At 40.3% G+C, this 21,510-nt stretch overlaps 1 protein-coding gene across 8 annotated transcripts in view; it reads right to left on the reverse strand.

The window, feature by feature from the left end:
- LOC134355570 (ankyrin repeat and SAM domain-containing protein 1A-like) overlaps window positions 1–21,510 on the reverse strand; it is a 441,540-nt gene that overhangs the window by 304,648 nt on the left and 115,382 nt on the right. For all 8 annotated transcript variants that reach the window (XM_063065625.1, XM_063065619.1, XM_063065621.1 and 5 more), the window contains 2 exons: window positions 14,003–14,299; window positions 3,226–3,301 (listed from right to left, as the gene is read on the reverse strand). In XM_063065625.1, coding sequence (XP_062921695.1) covers window positions 3,226–3,301; window positions 14,003–14,299 — 373 coding nt within the window. The remainder of the gene's footprint in view (window positions 1–3,225; window positions 3,302–14,002; window positions 14,300–21,510) is intronic.

Here is a 21,510-nt window from a genome sequence, read left to right on the forward strand (position 1 = left end):
TAGGGAGGTTTTGCTTCAGTCTTATAAAGCACTTATGAGACTTCATCTGAAATACTATGTACAATATTGCTATTTTTGTTAAGGGAGGAGACTGATACACTGAAAATAGAGCACTAATTGGGTGTTGGACTTCCTAACCAACAGACCAGATAATCAGGATACACAACCAGTCCTCCCTCATCATCACCTTCAACATGGGTGCCCCCCAGAGCTGTGCGCTGAGCCCATTGCTATACACTGCTCACATATGACTACATGGCCAAGCACCCGAGTAATCACATTGTCAGATTCACCAATGACACAACAGTGGTGGGGCTCATCACCAACAAGGATGAGGCAACTTACAGAGAGGAAATGGAAGAACTCAAGGCCTGGTGACAGGCAAATAACCTCTTCCTGAATGTCAACAAGACAAATAAGATGGTTACCGACTTTAGGAGAACTCCTTCCAGCAACACAGCAGTGGAAACTGCAAGCAGTTTCAAAACTTCTGGGCAAGCACACCCCTTACAACCTCACTTGGCCCCAGAACATATACACAATCAGGAAAGCTACTCTGAGGAGACTGATGAGAGCTGCACTATGTACATGCCATTCTACAAATACGCAGAAGAGAGCATTCTAACAAGTTGTATCACTGCATGGTATAGAAACGCACTGTGGCAAATACAATATTGACAATAAAAGTAGTGTGTTCTTGTTGATGGGTAGGCCGGTTCCAGTAATGTGTTGGGCAGTTTTGACAACCTGTTTTAGATCCTTCCTGTTTGCATTTCATGTATTATATATAGAAAGGTGCCGGAAAAGAGCCAGAAACATCATGAAGGATCTCGCCCTTCCGGTTCATGGACAGTTTATCCCACTCCCATCAGGGGGGAGGCTACATTGCATCCACACCATTCAAGTTCAACTTTATTATTAGACTGTACATACATGCAATAAAACAAAACAACGTTCCTCCGGGGGTTGGTGCTCCCACAAGACATCTAACACATAGCAGATAAACCATATGACCATAATAAGTTAATTTTTAAAAATTCACAATGCATGCAAAACAGGTAAACAGTAAACAGCATGCTGACCTACTGATGAGACCTTGGTGGTGACAGGGTACTCATTAGTCTCACAGCCTGAGGGAAAATGCTGTTACCCAGTCTGACAGTCCTATAGCTTCTATAGCTCCTGCCTGATGGCTGTGGATCAAGTAGATTGTGGGATGGGTGGTGTAATCTTCAACAATGTTTTGGGCCCTACATTTGCAATGCTCCTGGTAAATGTCACAAACAGGGGGATGGAAGACCCCGGCAATTCTCTTGCGGTCTGATACCCAATGTTCCCTTTAATTTGAAGTGACCAGAGCAAGTAAAGCTTTTGTGCTGTTCATTTTTTTTTGCCCAGTAACAACATCTGTGCACTTCAATAAAAGTAGTACAAATATGGCAGTTCTAAGATCTGCAGACATATTAACACAAACACCAAGTTGTCAACACCGTCTGCATCGAACTGTAAAGGAAATCTGATTGTGTATGATATTGCAATGTACTGAATATTCCAAAGAGGTAGAGGGTGACAACTTCTTGTGAGCAGTTTAAATTCCTTTGTGCGCTGGTAGCAAAAGATGTGTGCACACGCACACCTTGGAGGGAACATTGCTGATATCTGTATCCTCCGTACCACACAACGATGCAGCCAGACAGGACACTCTCAATATGCTCCTATAGGAAGGAGTTAGAATGAGGGCAGGGAGCCTTGCAACAAGCACACAGCCCTGGTGTCGGGGAGAGGGAAGCACTAGTGCTCAGCGTGATGAAGCTTGAGATGTTGCTGGCAACTTGGGCTGGCTAGGGTCATTCCATTAAGAAGTCCAAGATCCAGTTCGGGGTGTACCACCATCACACTCAAAAAAAAAGCAGCAACTTTCCCCAAGCAGTAAGGCTGATCAACACATCACCTACTAACCAACACCCCCAACCCCAACTACTTTATCATTTCCTCTCAGTCGCTTTATGTACAGACACTCCAGTTTCCAGCATTACTTTATGGACCTACAATCAACATATATAAGCTAACGGACATATTTATATTTATTGTACTTTTTTATTATTATTGTGCTCTTTATCTTTTGTGGGGTTTTTTGTGCTGCATCAGATCTGGAGTAGCAATTACTTCATTTCCTATACACTTGTGTACTGGAAATGACAATCTTGAATTAGACCAATACTTGAAACTTGAAGGCTGTCAATAAGGAAGTGTTGGACAGGGTAACCTTCCATGGCTAGAATTTAGATAAGTGAGACAAGGGATTGAAACATGAGACTTTGTCAGGGTGGCCATAGAAAGAATGTTACCTATCGATGAATCTAGAATAAAATCAAAGAAAGATGCAATAAAAGATGGTGCCAAGTGGCTGCTTCTTCAAGCTCATCTGCAGAAGCAGCTTAAATTCCCCTTTTTAATGTCTCTTTCATTACTTTGCAAGGTGGCTGAGGTTCTATCGAGGTCCTGATCGGCAATGGCACTCAAACTGTTTTTTTTAAACAGCGGATGAATTCCTGCTCCTGGAGCTCACTGTTTTCTGACATCCTCCAGGCGCGGCTTGGAAGATGGCGCCTCTGGAGTGAAGCCCTGTGGACAACCAATTCCAGGCCAGTGTTGCCAACTAAGGCGTCATAGGACAAGGAACATCATGGTCTAGCTGCTGCAGATGTACTGGCGGAGGACCCCGTAGTCTCTCTCGCTCTCGACGGTGCGATGAGTTTGCTGCAGATTCTTGAGTTGGAATATTTTTAAGTCAGAGGTAGACAGATACATGATAAGCAAAGGGTGAAAGATTTCCAAAGGAAGGTGAGAAAGTAGAATTGAGAATACAATTAGATATTTGTAAATGGTGGAGAAGGCTTCAGGAGATGAGTGGACTACCAACTATTAAGTATCGAGATGAAAGATAATGGAAAGGAGAAAGTAAATTTCACTGGTAAGTGGCTCAATGCTACGGTTGGTCTTCGCAAAGAAGGAAATCAAAAGGTTTAAGGCCTTTAATGCAAAACTATTGTGTGACCATCGGTATACCAACAGGTATGCAAAATCAAAATAGCTAATAAACATAAATTAAGAACTAACTCCCACATCATTTATAGGACTTGATATTACTGAGATGCATTAAAAACATCGACAGCTGTTCATTAAAAAATTATTTGATACTCTGTTTCAAAAACAAGGACTTACCAGAAGCTAAAAGTATCTGGACCACATCTGTCTTTCCAAATAATGCAGCTTCATGAAGTGCGCTACCCTTCTCTGTCTGAAGATTGAGAAAGTGGAAAAAGGATTAATTTTGTTTTCCATTTAAACAATTTCTTTTGTTTCCTGACCTTTGAAGCAAGTTACTGAATTTTGCACACAAGAATTATAAACAATCACATTTATTTTTATTTTTCTACTATTCCTCTCTTCCTCTAACTCATCCAACATTTCAAAAGGCATCCTTACCTTATTTATATAATTATTCATTACACGTTATAAGATCAGTCAACTGCAGCAGCCGAGAACAACACAACTCCTTTCTTACCCAAGTCGAAAAAAGTACAGTGGCATGCAAAAGTTTGGGCACCCTGCATTGTCACTACTTAGTAACACCAGCTTTGGCAAGTATCACAGCTTGTACATGCTTTCTGTAGCCAGCTAAGAGTCTTTCAATTCTTGTTTGGGGGATTTTCACCCATTCTTTCTTGCAAAAGGCTTCTAGTTCTGTGAGATTCTTGGGCTGTCTTGCATGCACTGCTCTTTTGAGGTCTATCCACAGATTTTCGATGATGTTTAGGTCAGGGGACTGTGAAGGCCATGGCAAAACCTTCAGCTTGCGCCTCCTGAGGTAGTCCATTGTGGATTTTGAGGTGTGTTTTGGATCATTATCCTGTTGTAGAAGCCATCCTCTTTTCTCATTGCGGCCAAATAGTTCTATTCTAACTTCATCAGTCCACAGCACTTGTTTCCAAAATGCATCAGGCTTGTTTAGATGTTCCTTTGCAAACTTCTGACGCTGAAATTTGGCCGCAATGAGCAAAGGTACGTTTGGAGGAAAAAGTGTGCAGAATTTCATGAAAAGAACACCTTTCCCACAGTTAAGCACGGGGGTGGATCGATCATGCTTTGGGCTTGTGTTGCAGCCAGTGACACAGGGAACATTTACTGGTAGAGGGAAGAATGAATTCAATTAAATACCAGCAAATTCTGGAAGCAAACATCACACTGTCTGTAAAAAAGCTGAAGATGAAAAGAGGATGGCTTCTACAACAGGATAATAATCCTAAACACTCCTCAAAATCCACAATGGACAACCTCAAGAGGCACAAGCTGAAGGTTTTGCCATGGCTCTCACAGTCCCCTGACCGAAACATCATCGAGAATCTGTGGATAGACCTCAAAAGAGCGGTGCATGCAAGACGGCCCAAGAATCTCACAGAACTAGAAGCCTTCTGCAAGGAAGAGTAGGTGAAAATCCCCCAAACAAAACTTGAAAGACTATTAGCTGGCTAAAAAAAATGTTTACAAGCTGTGATACTTGCCAAAGGGGGTGTTACTAAGTACTGACAATGTAGGGTGCCCAAACTTTTGCTTTGGGTCCTTTTCCTTTTTGTTATTTTGAAACTGTAAAAGATGGAGCTTAAAATGTTAAAGAAATGTGTCATCTTTAACTTTATGCCTTTTGGAAATCAGGTCATCTTTTACTCGCTTAGCTATTCACAGTACAGGTTTCCCCTGCCATCTGAAGGTAGAGCGTTCCTATGAAACAGTTCGTAAGCCGGAAGGTCGTAAAGCGAAGACGCGATTACCATTTATATATATGGGAAAAATTTGTGAGTGTTCACAGACCCAAAAATAACCTACCAAATCATGCCAAATAACACATAAAACCTAAAATAAAGTCATATATAGTAAAAGCAGGAATGATAAGATAAATACACAGCCTATAAAAGTAGAAATACTTTTCCACAATCATTGCCTGCACTGTTTTCCGTAGCGAAAATCTCACACAAGCGCCATCGGCAAAAACTCGGCGCAAGCGCTCTCCAGTAACCTTTAAGCTATGAAGCTGCCAAATCATACCAAATAACACCTAAAAATACACAGCCTATATAAAGTAGAAATAATATATGTATAGTGTAGTATCACGGGAATCGGGAAGACATCGAGCACACTGATGATGGTGTGTTAAGCTGAGTCGTTGGAAGTTGGGGTGGTGCAGTAGCCCCCACCCTCCGGGCAGCGAATCGATACCGATCCGTGAAGCATGCAGGGGTACAGCGGTAGCCGGAACGCATCCAGCACATCTTTAAGAAGAAAGCTGAAATAAACAAGCTTATTAATTAGGAGCTGCCTGGAACGTAAATGTCCGCCCAGATCAGAGGTGACGCAATCGTCTCTGATCTGGGCCGACAATTACATGCCGGGCAGCACCTAATTAGTTAGTTAGCATGTTTATTTCGGCTTTTTTCTTAAAGATGTGTTAGTTACCTCCCAGCTACCGCTGCATTCTTCACGACCCGGCTACCGCTGCATTCTCCACGAATCAGTATCTGTCCGCAGCCCGGGGGTTGGGGTGGTGGGACACTGGGGTGTAATCTCATCGTCGATCAGGGCAGGCAGGTCATCTTCTTCTATGTCTGGCAGTTTCAATGTCGAAGGTCAAGGTTCGTCGTCTGCTGTGGCTGATGTGGAAGGCTTGAAAAGCGACAGTATGCTTGACTGCTAGCCTCCCGCATTTTTCTACCATACAGTTCTTTGTAAGCACTCAAACCACCTTGCAAATATGCCCTAAACCAACGTACCCTTTTAAAATTAAAGTCGTACTTTATCATTGCAGCGAAAATCTCACAGTTGCTTCACGTTCAGTTCCTGGACGACTTCACTTTCGTTCGTTCGCTACTGCATTCCGTTTCAATTGTTATCCTTTCCTCTTCCAATTGCATCAGCTCTTCATCCATCAGTTCTTGGTCATGGGATGCCAAAACCTCTTCAACATCATCTTCGTCAACTTCCACAAGTCAAAGTCACTTTGTCCTTACTTTGTTCACCATGATCGAAACGTTTAATTATGTCTAGTTTTACGCTAAGTGTAACACCCTTACAAGCTCTTTCAGGCTTTTCCAATACCTTAGAACTCATCTTGCTAACGGCTAGTCACAGGCACGTGTTTAAACAATGTCAGCGAGAATGCCATTCTGAAGCCGGGGAAGAGCAGCAGCTCGGGGCGCATGCTTTTTTTTGCGTGCTGCCTTTTATCGCGCGCTGCTTTTCTCCGAACAGTGAAAACACCTTCTGTTAGGAAAACAGGTAACTAATGTAGGTCTTTCGTAACAGTGAGGTTTCGTAAAGCGAACGTTTGAAAAGTGGGGGACACCTGTAACAGAAATTTTGACCAGGGGTACCCAAACTTTTGCATGCCACTGTACCTTTCAAAAGAGTTTTCAAAGCTAGTATTACATTTAACTTACTCCTTGGGCCCTGGAGTGAAAAGCAAACTAAAATTCCATGGGTGACTTAATTGAGATTAGGTTAGTCATGAGAATCAATCTAAAAATCAAAGTCACATTGGATTTTGTCTCAGAACCATGTCAATTACACATTGTTTCAGCAACAAAATAAGATAGAATTGAACCTCAAGAGTGTTTGCAGATAACTATTACGGGTATTTATTTAACAGAAGTTATAGGTTATTTATAATATACTGTATTTAACTACCATATTTAATAAAATGATACAAATATATTGTTTAATGATATTATCAATTCTGTATTAATATATAGACTTTACTAATGATTTGAAATTCTCAAAAGATCAAGATTATTCATTGTTAAAATTCAGTCACTGTCTTGATAGCTCACAAGTTTTAGTTACCAATACAATGAATCCCTGTAATTATTTAACAGAGTAACTTTGTTCTCTATAATACATTTTAACTTTCCACACTGCAAGGTCCCTTACTTAACTATGGCTTCAAGGTGCAAGTGAAGCTACACTGATTTCTTTTTTTTCCTTCCCTTTCACAACTTCCATTTTATGGTACTCCCATTTTTTTCTGTTGCCCACCAAAGGAAGGTGAAAAAGTGGAATTGAGAATACAATCAGGTATTTGTAAATGGCGGAGAAGGCTTCAGGAGATGTGTGGACTCATCTAGCGTTTGCGGTCTTTATTAGGCATTTCTTTTCCCCTGTCACCTATTCATCAAATCTTACACTTTTTCTTGTTCTGCTAACTAAGCAAACTTATCTGTTTCTTCTAGTTTCCTAATAATATCCACTTGGACATTAGTCAACCATCTCCTCGGTTTTGCAACTATTGTTAATTCATTGGCTTACTGCCTCAATAGTGAATGGCTAGTGCAACCGAAGGCTCAAATGACTATTGAAATATGATCTATATTTTTTTTAAAAGGAGAACGATACCGTGCTTAGAGTGGGTTCTATTTTGAAACATGGGAGGGACTTAACAATAAGTAAATAAATAAATAAAACATTCTTTTCCAACATGATACAGATGTTCTATTAGGATGGTGGAAAGATTGTATTCAGAGAGCCTGAAGTTTCCACAATCATTGAATTTCTTACATTGCAGCTCACATATCACAAAATTTGGTAAATATTAAACACAGGTGCTGCAGTGTATAAAAATCAATGATTTCAACTGTGTTGTCAAGGTTAGAATCATTCAGTCAAATGAATTGAATTGAATTGACTTTATTACTTACATCCCTCATATACATGAGCAGTAAAAATCTTTGTTATGTCTCCATCTAAATGTGCAATGTTCAATTGATAGTAATTTATAATAAATTATATGTACAACAAGATAGTCAATATCTTAGCCTAACGTCGGTGGTGGGGAAACTGCTGGAGTCAGTTATCAAGGATGTGATAACAGTACATTTGGAAAGCGGTGAAATGATCGGACAAAGTCAGCATGGATTTGTGAAAGGAAAATCATGTCTGACGAATCTCATAGAATTTTTTGAGGATGTAACTAGTAGAGTGGATAGGGGAGAACCAGTGGATGTGGTATATTTGGATTTTCAAAAGGCTTTTGACAAGGTCCCACACAGGAGATTAGTGTGCAAACTTAAAGCACACGGTATTGGGGGTAAGGTATTGGTGTGGGTGGAGAATTGGTTAGCAGACAGGAAGCAAAGAGTGGGAATAAACGGGACCTTTTCAGAATGGCAGGCGGTGACTAGTGGGGTACCGCAAGGCTCAGTGCTGGGACCCCAGTTGTTTACAATATATATTAATGACTTGGATGAGGGAATTAAATGCAGCATCTCCAAGTTTGCGGATGACACGAAGCTGGGTGGCAGTGTTAGCAGTGAGGAAGATGCTAAGAGGATGCAGGGTGACTTGGATAGGTTGGGTGAGTGGGCAAATTCATGGCAGTTGCAATTTAATGTGGATAAATGTGAAGTTATCCACTTTGGTGGCAAAAATAGGAAAACAGATTATTATCTGAATGGTGGCCGATTAGGAAAAGGGGAGGTGCAACGAGACCTGGGTGTCATTATACACCAGTCATTGAAAGTGGGCATGCAGGTACAGCAGGCAGTGAAAAAGGCGAATGGTATGCTGGCATTTATAGCGAAAGGATTCGAGTACAGGAGAAGGGAGGTACTACTGCAGTTGTACAAGGCCTTGGTGAGACCACACCTGGAGTATTGTGTGCAGTTTTGGTCCCCTAATCTGAGGAAAGACATCTTTGCCATAGAGGGAGTACAAAGAAGGTTCACCAGATTGATTCCTGGGATGGCAGGACTTTCATATGATGAAAGACTGGATGAACTGGGCTTGTACTCGTTGGAATTTAGAAGATTGAGGGGGGATCTGATTGAAACGTATAAGATCCTAAAGGGATTGGACAGGCTAGATGCAGGAAGATTGTTCCCGATGTTGGGGAAGTCCAGAACGAGGGGTCACAGTTTGAGGATAGAGGGGAAGCCTTTTAGGACCGAGATTAGGAAAAACTTCTTCACACAGAGAGTGGTGAATCTGTGGAATTCTCTGCCACAGGAAACAGTTGAGGCCAGTTCATTGGCTAAATTTAAGAGGGAGTTAGATATGGCCCTTGTGGCTACGGGGGTCAGGGGGTATGGAGGGAAGGCTGGGGCGGGGTTCTGAGTTGGATGATCAGCCATGATCATAACAAGAGGTGGTGCAGGCTCAAAGGAATATAGAAATACAGTTGCGTCAGCATGAATTAAACAGTCTGATGGCCTGGTGGAAGAAGCTGTCCCAGAGCCTGTTGGTCCTGGCTTTTATGCTGCAGTAACACTTCCTGGATGGTAGCAGCTGGAACAGTTTGTGTTTGGGGTGACTCAGGCCCCCAATGATCCTTCAGGCTCTTTTTATACACCTGTCTTTGTAAATGTCCTGAATAGTGGGAAATTCACATCTACAGCACTCACTGCAAAGTCCTGCAATTGAGGGAAGTACAGTTCCCATAGCAGCTAGTCAGGATGCTCTCAATTGTACCCCTGAAGAAAGTTCTTAGGATTTGGGGGCCCACACCACACTTCTTCAACCGTCTGAGGTGAAAAAGGCGCTGTTGTGCCTTTTATCACCACAGTGCCGGTATGAACACAGCACGTGAGATCCTTGATGATGTGTATGCCGAGGAACTTAAAGCTGTTACCCTCCCAGCCCCAGATGCACTGATGTCAATAGGGGCTAGCTGGTCTCCATTCCTCCTATAGTCCACAAACAGCTCCTTTGTTTTTGCGACATTGAGGGAGAGGTTGTTTTCTTGACACCACTGTGTAAGGCCTTCTCCTCTGTAGGCTGTTTCATTATTATTTGAGATTAGGCCAATCAAAATGTACACTTAACTTCAATAATGTAGTGCAGCATTTAAAACACTCAAAAATATCCTCATTCATCACATTTTTTATGCTACTCACACCCTTAAACCCTCAGTAGTCAGAATACTACAGCACAGAAATTGTTCCTTTGACCGATCTTGTCTCGTCCCAACTACTTGCACCCAGCGCATGTCCCTCCGATCCCTCATCATCCATGTACCTATCTACACTTCTCTTGAATGTCTCAATTGAAACCACATCCACCACTTCCACTGGCAGCTCATTCCACCCTCAATACCCTGAGTGAAGAAGTTTCCCCTCAGGTTCCTTTCAAATACTTCACCTCTCATCCAAAACCCATGACGTCTACTTCTAATCTCACCCAACTCTGCATGCACTCACCCCATCTATATCCCTCATAATTCTGAATACTTCCGATAACTGTCATCTGTCCCTTGTCATAGCAGGGGAAGGTAGCGGGGATAAGCTCCCACTACCAAGTAAATGCTCCCAATGGCATGCACCTCTGACAACCTAGTCTAGCTCCTGGCCTTCTCAATGGTTTAGCTACTATGCCCAGCAGAACCATTTCTACTCACAGTAGAAAAGGGAAAAGGCAGGTTACTAGGGCGTTAAAACCAGTCAATCCAGGCAGCCATGGTTGGCAGCTCACCTAGAAGGAAAACTTGGATCTTAAATCTCATCAGCTCTGTGGCTATGCCCGCTCTCGGGGAAGGTTTCAGGAGTAAACGCCAAGGAAAAATCCAGAGCTGGGGTCCTTAAGGCAGTTCAACGTTGAGTTAAATGCTGACTGGCAACTCCTGCGATGCCACTGCTGGCAAATGTAACAATCTCTGTTATTCCTTTGGATTCATCAGCTGCATGGAGAAGGGAAGCCTACTGCATGGGCAACAGCTTGCTCTCCATACTGTACTGCCTTGCATAGCACACAGACAGCTAGGATGCAATATCCACTGTCAACCTTGACTAACAGAGGTACATTTAGGCCAATAAGCTTTCCCCATTCTCCTGTGTTCCAGGAAATAAAGTATAACGTAACTATTGCCTGAATTATGCTGTACTGTTCTATATTCTATTCAAACTTTCCCTGTGACTGAGGTCCTCAGGTCTCAGCAACATCCTTCTCAATTTTCTCCACACTCATTCAAGCTGGTATCTTTGATGTAGGAAGGTGACCAAAATTGTACATTATACTCTAAACTCACCCTCACCATCCTATACAACTCAATGTAACATTCAACTCCTGTAATAAATACCCTGATTTATGAAGGCCAATATGCCAAAAGCTAGGCATTTGATAAGGTACCCCATTCAGCAAGGCATTTGATAAGGTAACCCATGCAGCGCTGATTGAGAAAGTAAGGAGGCACGGGATCCAAGGGGACATTGCTTTGTGGATTCAGAATTGGCTTGCCCACAGAAGGCAAAGAGTGGTTGTAAATGGGTCATATTCTGCATGGAGGTCGGTGACCAGTGGTGTGCCTTAGGGACCTGTTCCGGGACCCCTTCTCTTCGTGATCTTTATAAATGACCTGGATGAGGAAGTGGAGGGATGGGTTAGTAAATTTGCTGATGACACAAAGGTTGGGGGTGTTGTGGATAGCGTGGAGGGCTGCCAGAGGTTACAGAGGGATATGAAAGGAGGCAAAACTGGGCTGAGAAGTGGCAGATGGAGTTCAACCCAGAAAAATGTGAGGCAGTTCATTTTGGTAGGTCAAAAATGATGGCAGAACATAGTATTAATGGTAAGACTCTTGGCAGTGTGGAGGATCAGAGGGATCTTGGGGTCCGAGTCCATAGGACACTCAAAGCTGCTATGCAGGTTGACTCTGTGGTTAAGGCGGCATATAGTGCATTGGCCTTCATCAACCATGGGATTGAGTTTAAGAGCCGAGAGGTAATGTTACATCTTTTTAGAACCCTGGTCAGACCCCACTTGGAGTACTGTGCTCAGTTCTGGTCACCTCATTACAGGAAGGATGTGGAAACTATAGAAAGTTTGCAGAGATTTACAAGGATGTTGCCTGGATTGGGGAGCATGCCCTATGAGAATAGCTTGAGTGAACTTGGCCTTTTCTCCTTGGAGCGATGGAGGATGAGAGGTGACCTGATAGAGGTGTATAAAATGATGAGAGGCATTGATCGTGTGGATAGTCAGAGGCTTTTTCCCAGGGCTCAAATGGCTAGCACGAGAGGGCACAGTTTTAAGGTGCTTGGAAGTAGGTGCAGAGGAGATGTCAGGGGCAAGTCTTTTTTTACATAGAGGGTGGTGAGGGTGTGGAATGGACTGCTAGCGACAGCGTTGGAGGCGGATATGATAGGGTCTTTTAAGAGACTCTTGGATAGGTACATGGAGCTTAGATAAATGGAGGGCTATGGGTAACCATAGGTAATTTCTAAAATAAGTACATGTTTGACACAGCATTGTGGGCCAAAGGGTTTGTCTTGTGCTGTAGATATTCTATGCTTTTTTTTTTTGGCTCTCTTTGGCACTCTACCTGTGTCACCACTTTCAAGAAATTATAGATCTGTACTCCTAGGTCCCTTTGTTCTATGGCACACTTCAGACACCGAACATTCAGTGTCTCAGTCTTATGCTGGCTTGTTTTCCTAAAGTGCAACACCTCACATTTGTCCACAATAAATTCCATCTGCCGTTTCTCAGCCCATCTTCCAAGTAGGCTGAGCTCATGCTGCAAGCTTTGATATCCTTTGCCACTGTCCACTGCACCCCCAATCTTGGTGTCCCTCTGCAAATTTATTGATCCAGTTTACTATATTATCATCTAAATCATTAAGCAACAATGGACCCAACACCAATCCCTGCAGCATACCTCTAGTCACAGGCCTACAACCATTCGCTGGCTTCTACTAAGCCAATGTCCAATGTTGGAACAAATTGGCTTCTTCATCTTGCCAAGTATATCATACACAAAACTTTTCAACCAATTTGGGCATTTGAAGTCAAACCAAATTATTCAGCACCATTACACCATTAACTTTCAATTTAGCAGTTCTGAAAGAACTACTAAACTGTAGTGGAACAATTGCAACAATTAGAAATCGGTAAGTAGTTAAATATCCCATGAAAATGTTGGTTGGCAGAGGCTTGGAGAGAGTCCTTCCTGCTGCATGAGGTTAAGGTAGTTTTCAGGTGGACAACTGAGTTCTAACCAGAGTGTTGGTCTTAGATCAGCATCACACATCAGCATACTGACACTAACACCAGCTGCTCGCAAAATTATGCTCTATTAAACGATGCCCAGTTATAGGTCATGAATACTAACTTGTAGGTATTGGCTCTGTGAAGTTTAATTTTGAGGCTATTATATTTCAGCAGAAATTTAGTTTTGTCTGCTTCCTCTGCCATACGGAAGATATTCTGTGTTTAATCCACCTTTTCATTTTATTAGTTTCTATCACGCCATTTCATTTCAAATTATTTTAATCGCTTGCCACCTCTTTTGTTTTTCTGTATTTCTTGTATTCCTTCCAACTTCCTCCTTCAACTGGCATCCAATTTTCAAAATATCAACAGTACTCTAAGCATTTGCCCTTCAAAAATGTGGAAGGTGCACTTCACTCTTCTGTTCCATCTTTTTCCATGGCTTTCCTGCTCAGTGACAGAAATCTGCTTCACTACATAAACAAAAACTTTATCCCACATCATATGATTCCTCCCTTGGACTAAGCTATATACATTACCACATCAACTGATATATAATATGCAAGTACATAATATGCAATATAATATACATGTATATAACAAACAAGCAATCAAACAAATAATTGATGACAAAGAACATCACAGAAGACAAACAGTGGTGTCATGCAGTGTGAAGTTCACTGTGCAAGAGGATATTGGTTCAATATCCCACATCACTAACTGACCTACAGCTATCCAAGTGAAAAGACAAGCGAAAATCTAGTTAGCTCAATTGCTAAATAAAATAATCAGAATTATGTCTTTTTACCAGGTCCAGTAATGAGGTGTTGTAAATCTGAACAGCTGAGCAATCATCAACTCAAGATAATGACTTCTTGGAATGAGATACAAGCTGCTACGAGAAAACAAACATCAGCAACACTGGGGTGGAGTAGAAAAATTGTTGTGTGCCCTTGATATACCCAGCTATTACCTGATAGTTAATGTCCATTCCTGCTTCGAGAAGGACTTGCACAACTGCTCTTTGCCCATTTCTTGCTGCCAAGTGAAGTGGTGTGTGCTTCTTGGTGTTACAGCTCAGTAGATTTGGGTGTGCAATGAGTAGCATTTTCACTACCTCCAACCTCCCATACAATGCAGCCAGGTCCAGCGGAGTTTCAAACTTGTTGTTTCTCATCGTGGGATCTGTGAGTTCCTCAAGAAGAACTTTTACAACATCTGAGTGACCATACTGTGCTGCACAGTGCAAAGCTGTCTCATTGTCATTATTCTGTCACGAAAGGGGATAACAAAATGAACACATATGATTAAAGCATATATATTAATTAGAAGCAAATGAATAGCACTTCCCCATAGCCATGCACTACCAAATCAAATTTATCCTGTCACTATAAATGTACTTCATAACATTTAATACAGTATTATTCATAGCCTAATCTATAAAAGTTGCCAGTTATTCCAGAAAAAAAAATTAGTAATCAGATGGCAATGGATAAGATGATTCTCTTGCCAAAATCCAACTCTAGTGCATGCAAATTATATAAAACCTGAGAATCTGGCATGCAATTCCTTCAAAACTGATTGTTTTTCATCCAGAAAGTTTTAATAATTAATGTGATACGAAAAAATGAGGATAAACTTTCTTTGGTTATTTAATTGCCAGATTTAGTCATTATAGATATTCGCCAGGTAAAGTGAGCAAAGCATCTCTAGTAATTAAACACAAACTGAATTTTCACGAAATTTTCAGAGTAAAAACACCCCAGTGAATGTAGGCAAAATATGATATTAATAAAGCACTTTGACTGACTATCTTTGCTCAAGTTGTAAGGGGAGACCCAAAGGCCAAGCCAGTAAGAAACAAGCTCCAACCTTTGAACCACTGAAACTAGAGAAACAGAAAAGGCCAATATTCAAAAAGATTGTTATGTCAAAGTTGACAACTTTGAAACGGAAGGATTCAAACTATGCCGGAGACTACATGGCTCACTGGTAAACATAACAAGCAGAATTTTTCTTTGGGGATCGCAAGCCCAGTACCAATTTAACATATTTTTAGCATTTGATATAACATTTGTCAATGTTTTAAAATAAAATAGCTTATTTCACAGAATATTGCTAACAACATTACAGAAGATATTATTAGCACTTCAATTAAACATTCTCAAATCATGATAAAATTTATCAAAATTTATACTGTAAATGAGCACTGTAAGTTATTTACAAACCAGTCATACAGAAAGGAAAATGCAAACACAAATAATCACATTTATATACACATACATAAAATATATATGTATATATACATACACATATTCATATACACATATATATACAAATACACACTCACAACATACATACATGAATATTGTTACAGGAAAAATCTGTATAATATCAACAATTTACAAAATCAAGCAAAGCAGATTTACAATGCTGCAACAATTTAGATAGAGTCATAGAAAAGTACAGCACAGAAACAGGCCTCTTGACCTATCTAGTTCATGCCAAAACCATTTTAAACTGCCTACTCCCATCGAGCTGTACCAGGGCCCCTACATCCATCTACCTACCCAAGCTTCTGTTAATCACTGAAATCCAGCTCACATGCACCCCATTCCACATGCTCACAACCCTCTGAGTGAACGTTTCCCTTGAACTTTTCACCTTTCACCCTTAACCTATGACTTCTGACTGCAATCACACCCAACCTCAATGGAAAAAGCCTGTTTGCATTTACTCTATCTATACCCTCATAATTCTGTATACCTCCATCAAATCTCCTCGCAATCTACAGAAGAAAGATTTCAATGAAGCCGACAACTTCACTGTTAACTCCTCTGTTCAAACTGAGATTTTTGTCCAGCTTCTGAAAGCACTTCCTGTAACTTCAGTAGGTGATATTTACATACCAAAATTAATTAAATAACAATTTCATAATTACACTACAGTTGATTTTGATTCATTGGGTATCAGTTAATCGGGGCAGCTGTTTCTTTGGGACAACTCTTAAAGAACAAAAATTAATCAAGAAAACAGTCAGGATTACATTCATTTATTTGGAACACTATGCTGCTTAATCGGAGCAGGAGACTATTACCGAGCAGTTTCTAACTAGTATCAGTTCCGAGGCCAATAGACACAACAGCGTGTTCAGAGAGCATCAGTTATGCGTGTTTATGTTTAAAAAGCAATGATTTTTGTCACTAATAGTCAGTGAGATACCAACAGTGAGACAACTTAGAACTGTTTTGCTCACTGTGGTTTCAAGTATTATGAAGAATTTGAAGGTATCAATAATCATCTTGAATGTTACAATGAAAATGAATATTTGGAGGATGTAGTTGTCTAAAGCATTGTATGAAGGCATTTCATTACCTGCACTTGGTGTCTGCACTGATTTTGTTCATTTACAGTCAAAGGAACACGACAGATGAGTGCAGATGAATTCCTCTGTTGATAACCATTAGGAACTAATACAATTTTGTAGTACTGAAGAGGTGTTGTTAGTGTTCTAATATGTTCTTTATTTCATTTAAATACATATTTTATTACTCAGTTAAATGTAGTTTTTTTTAATGATTTCTATGAAACTGGCTAATTGGGGCAGCCGTCTAATTGGGTCAAATGTTGTAGTCCTGATGTGTCCCAGTTAACCGGAATCCACTATATTTCCAAACTAAATAAAATTACAGTGCTAACAATAACAGAGAAAATTCTTTGGCATTTTAATACAGGCTACTGCAGTGACTGGTAAGTGCATTCGTGAATTTCAGCAATGAAAATTTATCCTGTAAATAAGGAAAATATATTTATTGTTTTTTTCTAAAATACAAAGGACGGTTAAGGCTTACTTCATCCCAGCTTTCTCCCAAACTTCCCATGTGCAAGTGACATTACCGCAAAGATATCCTCTTAGGATGTAAAACAGCAAAGATGCACAGCCACCGTATCCCCAGATATAAAATATAGCAGTGCCAAAGCTCCAATTTATGAAGATTCAGTTCTCAATTTTCAAATAAAAGTTTAAATGTGCTTTTCACAAATTTCCTTGTTTTAATTTATTACTTCTTACTGTGACAGTACTAACAAGATTACTCTTTACTGTCTGCCCATAATTGGTTTCTAGGTCACTTCAGAGGACAACTTCTAAGACAGCCATGTGTCTGGAGTCACAGATAAAGATGACTGTTTTCCCTTCTTGACTGACACAAGGAAACAAGATTTTATGACAATGCAAGAACTTTGTGGTTATCATTACAAAAATAAGAATGGTAGGATTTAACTCTCATTGCTTGATTGTTAGTCAAGGCCACGGGGTCATTTATCCAGTAACGTGACCGCTATGCCACCATTACAGTCACTTAGAAAAACTTCCCTTTAAGCACCTTCAATGTAAGTATTGCTGAAAAGGACCCAATAACAAAATTAAACCTTAAACTTTGGAGGCTTACATTACTGCACAATATCTTAAGTCAGTCATATATAAAACTTAATGCATTTCATGAAGCTTAATGCACATTTGTTGAAATGTTTGCTCTCGATTCTTATCCTACTGATCTTCTGTTTCATTTCCAGCTTGCACATCCTTAGATCCTTGAAAATATCTTTAAACAGACATCTGCTTGAATCTTTTCATAATTTAGTTTGAACACAGCATTCTGATTAAATGTATCAATACCCTTGGTTAATATTACTATAGTGCCATTGTAAATAGATTCCAATAACATTACAGTGAGTCCAATTCATTGCAGCCAATGAACAATCAGTAACTTTCATCTGACACTACTCAACCCAGAAATCCACCCCATATTCAAATACAGCCATTTGGCCCTTAAAATCCATAACAGAGTCAAGTAACAGCAATGCCATTCCTACGTTCTCTCCACAAAAGCATGCAAATTGTTCATTTTCATATCAGAATCAGGTCTAGTATCACTGGCATATGTTATGAAATAAAAAATATGAATTACAGTACATATATATTTTAAAAGTTTAATTATAATTATCCTATTCCCTTCAGAAGCCCTCTTCCTTGTCAATGCATGCTAAACCCCATTCAGTCAGTTTTGGCTCTTTTGCCAATCTTCATTATAGTTTCCTTGGTTCTCAATTCTTCCATCGACAGAAATATTTTCTATTTACTTGGTTGATACCCTTGATTATTGTAAACGCCCATCAGATTCCAGCATAATCTCCTCTTCTACGAAGAACACCAACATCAACCAGTAACTATGTAACTAAAGTTTTGCCTCTGAAATCATTTTAAGAAATCCTTTCTGCATTCTCATTGAAATATTTACACCTTCCTGAGACAGGGGTAGCGGTTAAAATACTCCAAACCAGTGTTCCTTAAAGGTCAATGACTTTCGTACCTTTGTGAACTGAGATCCTGTATGCTTTTTAAACCACTTTCTCAACCTGAGCTACATTTTCAATGAGCAATGTACATACATCCCCAGGTCTCTGTTTCAGAACTGTGCTCTCTCATTCATACTGTTTCTTCTTAAATGTAACAGCTCATTTTCCCAACATTAAAATAAATTATCCATCTGTCCATTTCTATCATTTTTTGACACCCCCTTTTATTGAATAAGGGTGCTGCATTTGCAGCTTTCTGCTCCTTGAACAGAGTTAGCACTGTCATGGAAATGAAAATGCTAAAACGACTGGGAGATATAAAAATGAAGAATTAGGGGGAAAATGCTTTATACAGAACCAGACCAGCATACACAAGGTCATAAGGAGGTTTATAATTCATGCACTGTACTGCACGTACATAGCATTTTTTACTTGGTGAGCTGCATGTGCAATTAACAAAGGATTATCAAGGCATCAGAGACCTAACTAAATGTTTACCAAATCCATAACATTTCGAAGATCAAGGACAAGATTTCCATTACTTCCCTTGGCAGTCCAGAAAACATTTCAGCTGGTTCAGAAAAATTTTACCACTAAGTACACCGAGTACTGCCTTAATATTGAGTCCATCCAAGTTCTGAAATACATCATATATTGAGACGTCAGATTTTTTTTTTAGTGAAAACTGAAAAATCAGGGTGCACATCCATAGCCCCCAATCTAATTTATGGGCTCAGGGTGGCTTCACAACCTTTTTCAACACACTTTCTGATCACATGCCAAAAGAATTATTTTTAAAATAATTTCGATGCCCGTCTTCCTTTTTAATTAACACTGAATTTTCTGTAACCATTCAGGTTCTCCCTTGTGCCCACAGGTTGACATGTATCATATGATTGGCAACAGATTGGTCTGCTTCAATATCTTAAGGGCCAAAACCTTCAACACTGCAAAATTGCTCTATATTGTCCCCAGGCTGTGGTTGTTAAAAATTTTAAAACCTCGTCCCGTGTTTGTGATGATTGACAACATGTGCATTTGACTTGATGCTTTTAAGTAGAAAATATTGCAGCACACTTAAAATAAATGTAAGGTTGATGGGTAGCCTGTTAGTACCTGAAAGCAGACTTGTACAATTAGGCTCTGGGTGAAGATGAGAATCCCAGTGAGAAAGAGGGCCACGGTAGACTAAGTTCTGATAAACTTTTTAAAAATATTTTGTTTAAACAAAGGGATAGAGAATAAGATTATGTTACGAGGTTAATAACGCATCAGGGGTGATTGATAAGTTCGTGTCCTAAGGTAGAAGGAGATGAGTTATTAACTTCAAACTTTCTGTATAATCACTGAAAGAGTTGAACTGCATGTGCATGTAATGAGAGCTGTATAACTTATCTCCTTCTACCTTAGGCCACGAACTTATCAATCACCCCTCGTATATCACTTGAATTTCATAGTAATTGTATTTAAATATAGTTTTGTCTGCATGGAAAGTTATGCTTGACAAATCTCTCAAGAGGTTATTTGAAGAGGTAACTGAAAAGGTAAATAAGACTACGGCAGTGGATATTGTCTATTTGACCTGCATCATGCAGGACCTTCAAATTGAACTTTAGCAAGGTCTTCATCAAGTTCCCGCATGGTAGACTGGTCTGGAAGGTTTGGTCCAATGGAACCCAAAGAGAGGTAGTTAACAGGATTCAAAATTGGCTCGGAGATAGAAAATAAGGGATGATGGTTGAAGGTGCCTTCTCAGAATGGAGGCCAGTGCCAAGAAATGTGTTGCAGGGGTTGGTTGGTGTTGGGACGTCACCCCATAACAACAGAGATGCAGAGTAATACAGCATGGATAAAAGCCCTTCAGGTCAACAAGTCTATGTCACCCACAGTCCCCACCCAGCTACCCCAATTTCCAGTATTTAGCTAATATCCCTCTGAGCCCCACCCCTACATGTAACTATCCAAATGCTTCTTAAGTGATAAAATTGTTGCTGCCTTGATCACACCTTCAGCAGCTGTCCCATATAAGCGCTCGTAGCTAGAGCTCAAGCATTAGCTGTTGTTGCTATGGTCCATCATTATGGCTTAATCCTTAATGAGTTGTATGTTTAAGGAGAAGGCCACCATGGGGCTCATGATATCGAACAATTAACCACTGGACAGAAACTTTAAATATCCAATGAAGATATCTTGCTGTGTAACTAATATTCATTTGTGAGTTAAATTATTCCTTTGGGGACTGTAATCAAAACCAAGAACTCAACACTGTGGGAATCCAACTTTACAAAGAGGAGCAAAGTCAAGAATGCAATTGTTATAAGAGATCTATTATTACAAGACTGTGGTTGAAGTGATTACAGGATTGCCTTCCTGCTAAGGATAAGATATAATTTAGTGACTGCAGAAAATTCTGGAGGGGATAGGAGCAAAAAAAAAAATCAGTGGACCATAACAGCATCAATAACATATGCAAAGATGAGGCCCTGCAGGCAGATTTAAAGATGCAAAGGAGATTTAAAATTGCGATCTTCATAGTCTTCTCCAGATTTCACCTTACATCATTAATGAATGCAAAAATAGCACAGATGTACACTATTGAAGAGGCGTTGCAAGAGAGGTGGCTTTTGATTCCTGAGAGACTGGGACCAGTTCTGGAAGAGGTGGGACCTGAACAGGGCATATTGAGTGTGCCATAAATCAAGGACATTTTCTATTACACAAACACGAGGAAATCTGCCAATGCTGGAAATTCAAGCAACACACACAAACAATGCTGGTGAATGCAGCAGGCCAGGCAGCATCTATAGGAAGAAGTACAGTGGACGTTTCAGGCTGAGACCCTTCGTCAGGACTAATTGAAAGAAGAGGTAGTAAGAGATTTGAAAGTGGGGGGGGGGAGAGATCTGAAATGATAGGAGAACACAAGAGGGGAAGGGATTGAGCTAAGAGCTGGAAAATTGATTGGCAAAAGGGATACAAGGCTGGAGAAGGGAGAGGATCATGGGACGGGAGGCCTAGGGAGAAAGAAAGGGGGAGGGAAGCCCAGAGGATGGGGCAAGGAGTATAGTGAGAGGGACAGAGGGAGAAAAAAGGGAGAGAGAATTTTTTATACAAAAATAAATA

The sequence above is a fragment of the Mobula hypostoma genome, chromosome 13 (assembly GCF_963921235.1).
Source record: "Mobula hypostoma chromosome 13, sMobHyp1.1, whole genome shotgun sequence".
NCBI lineage: Eukaryota > Metazoa > Chordata > Chondrichthyes > Myliobatiformes > Myliobatidae > Mobula > Mobula hypostoma.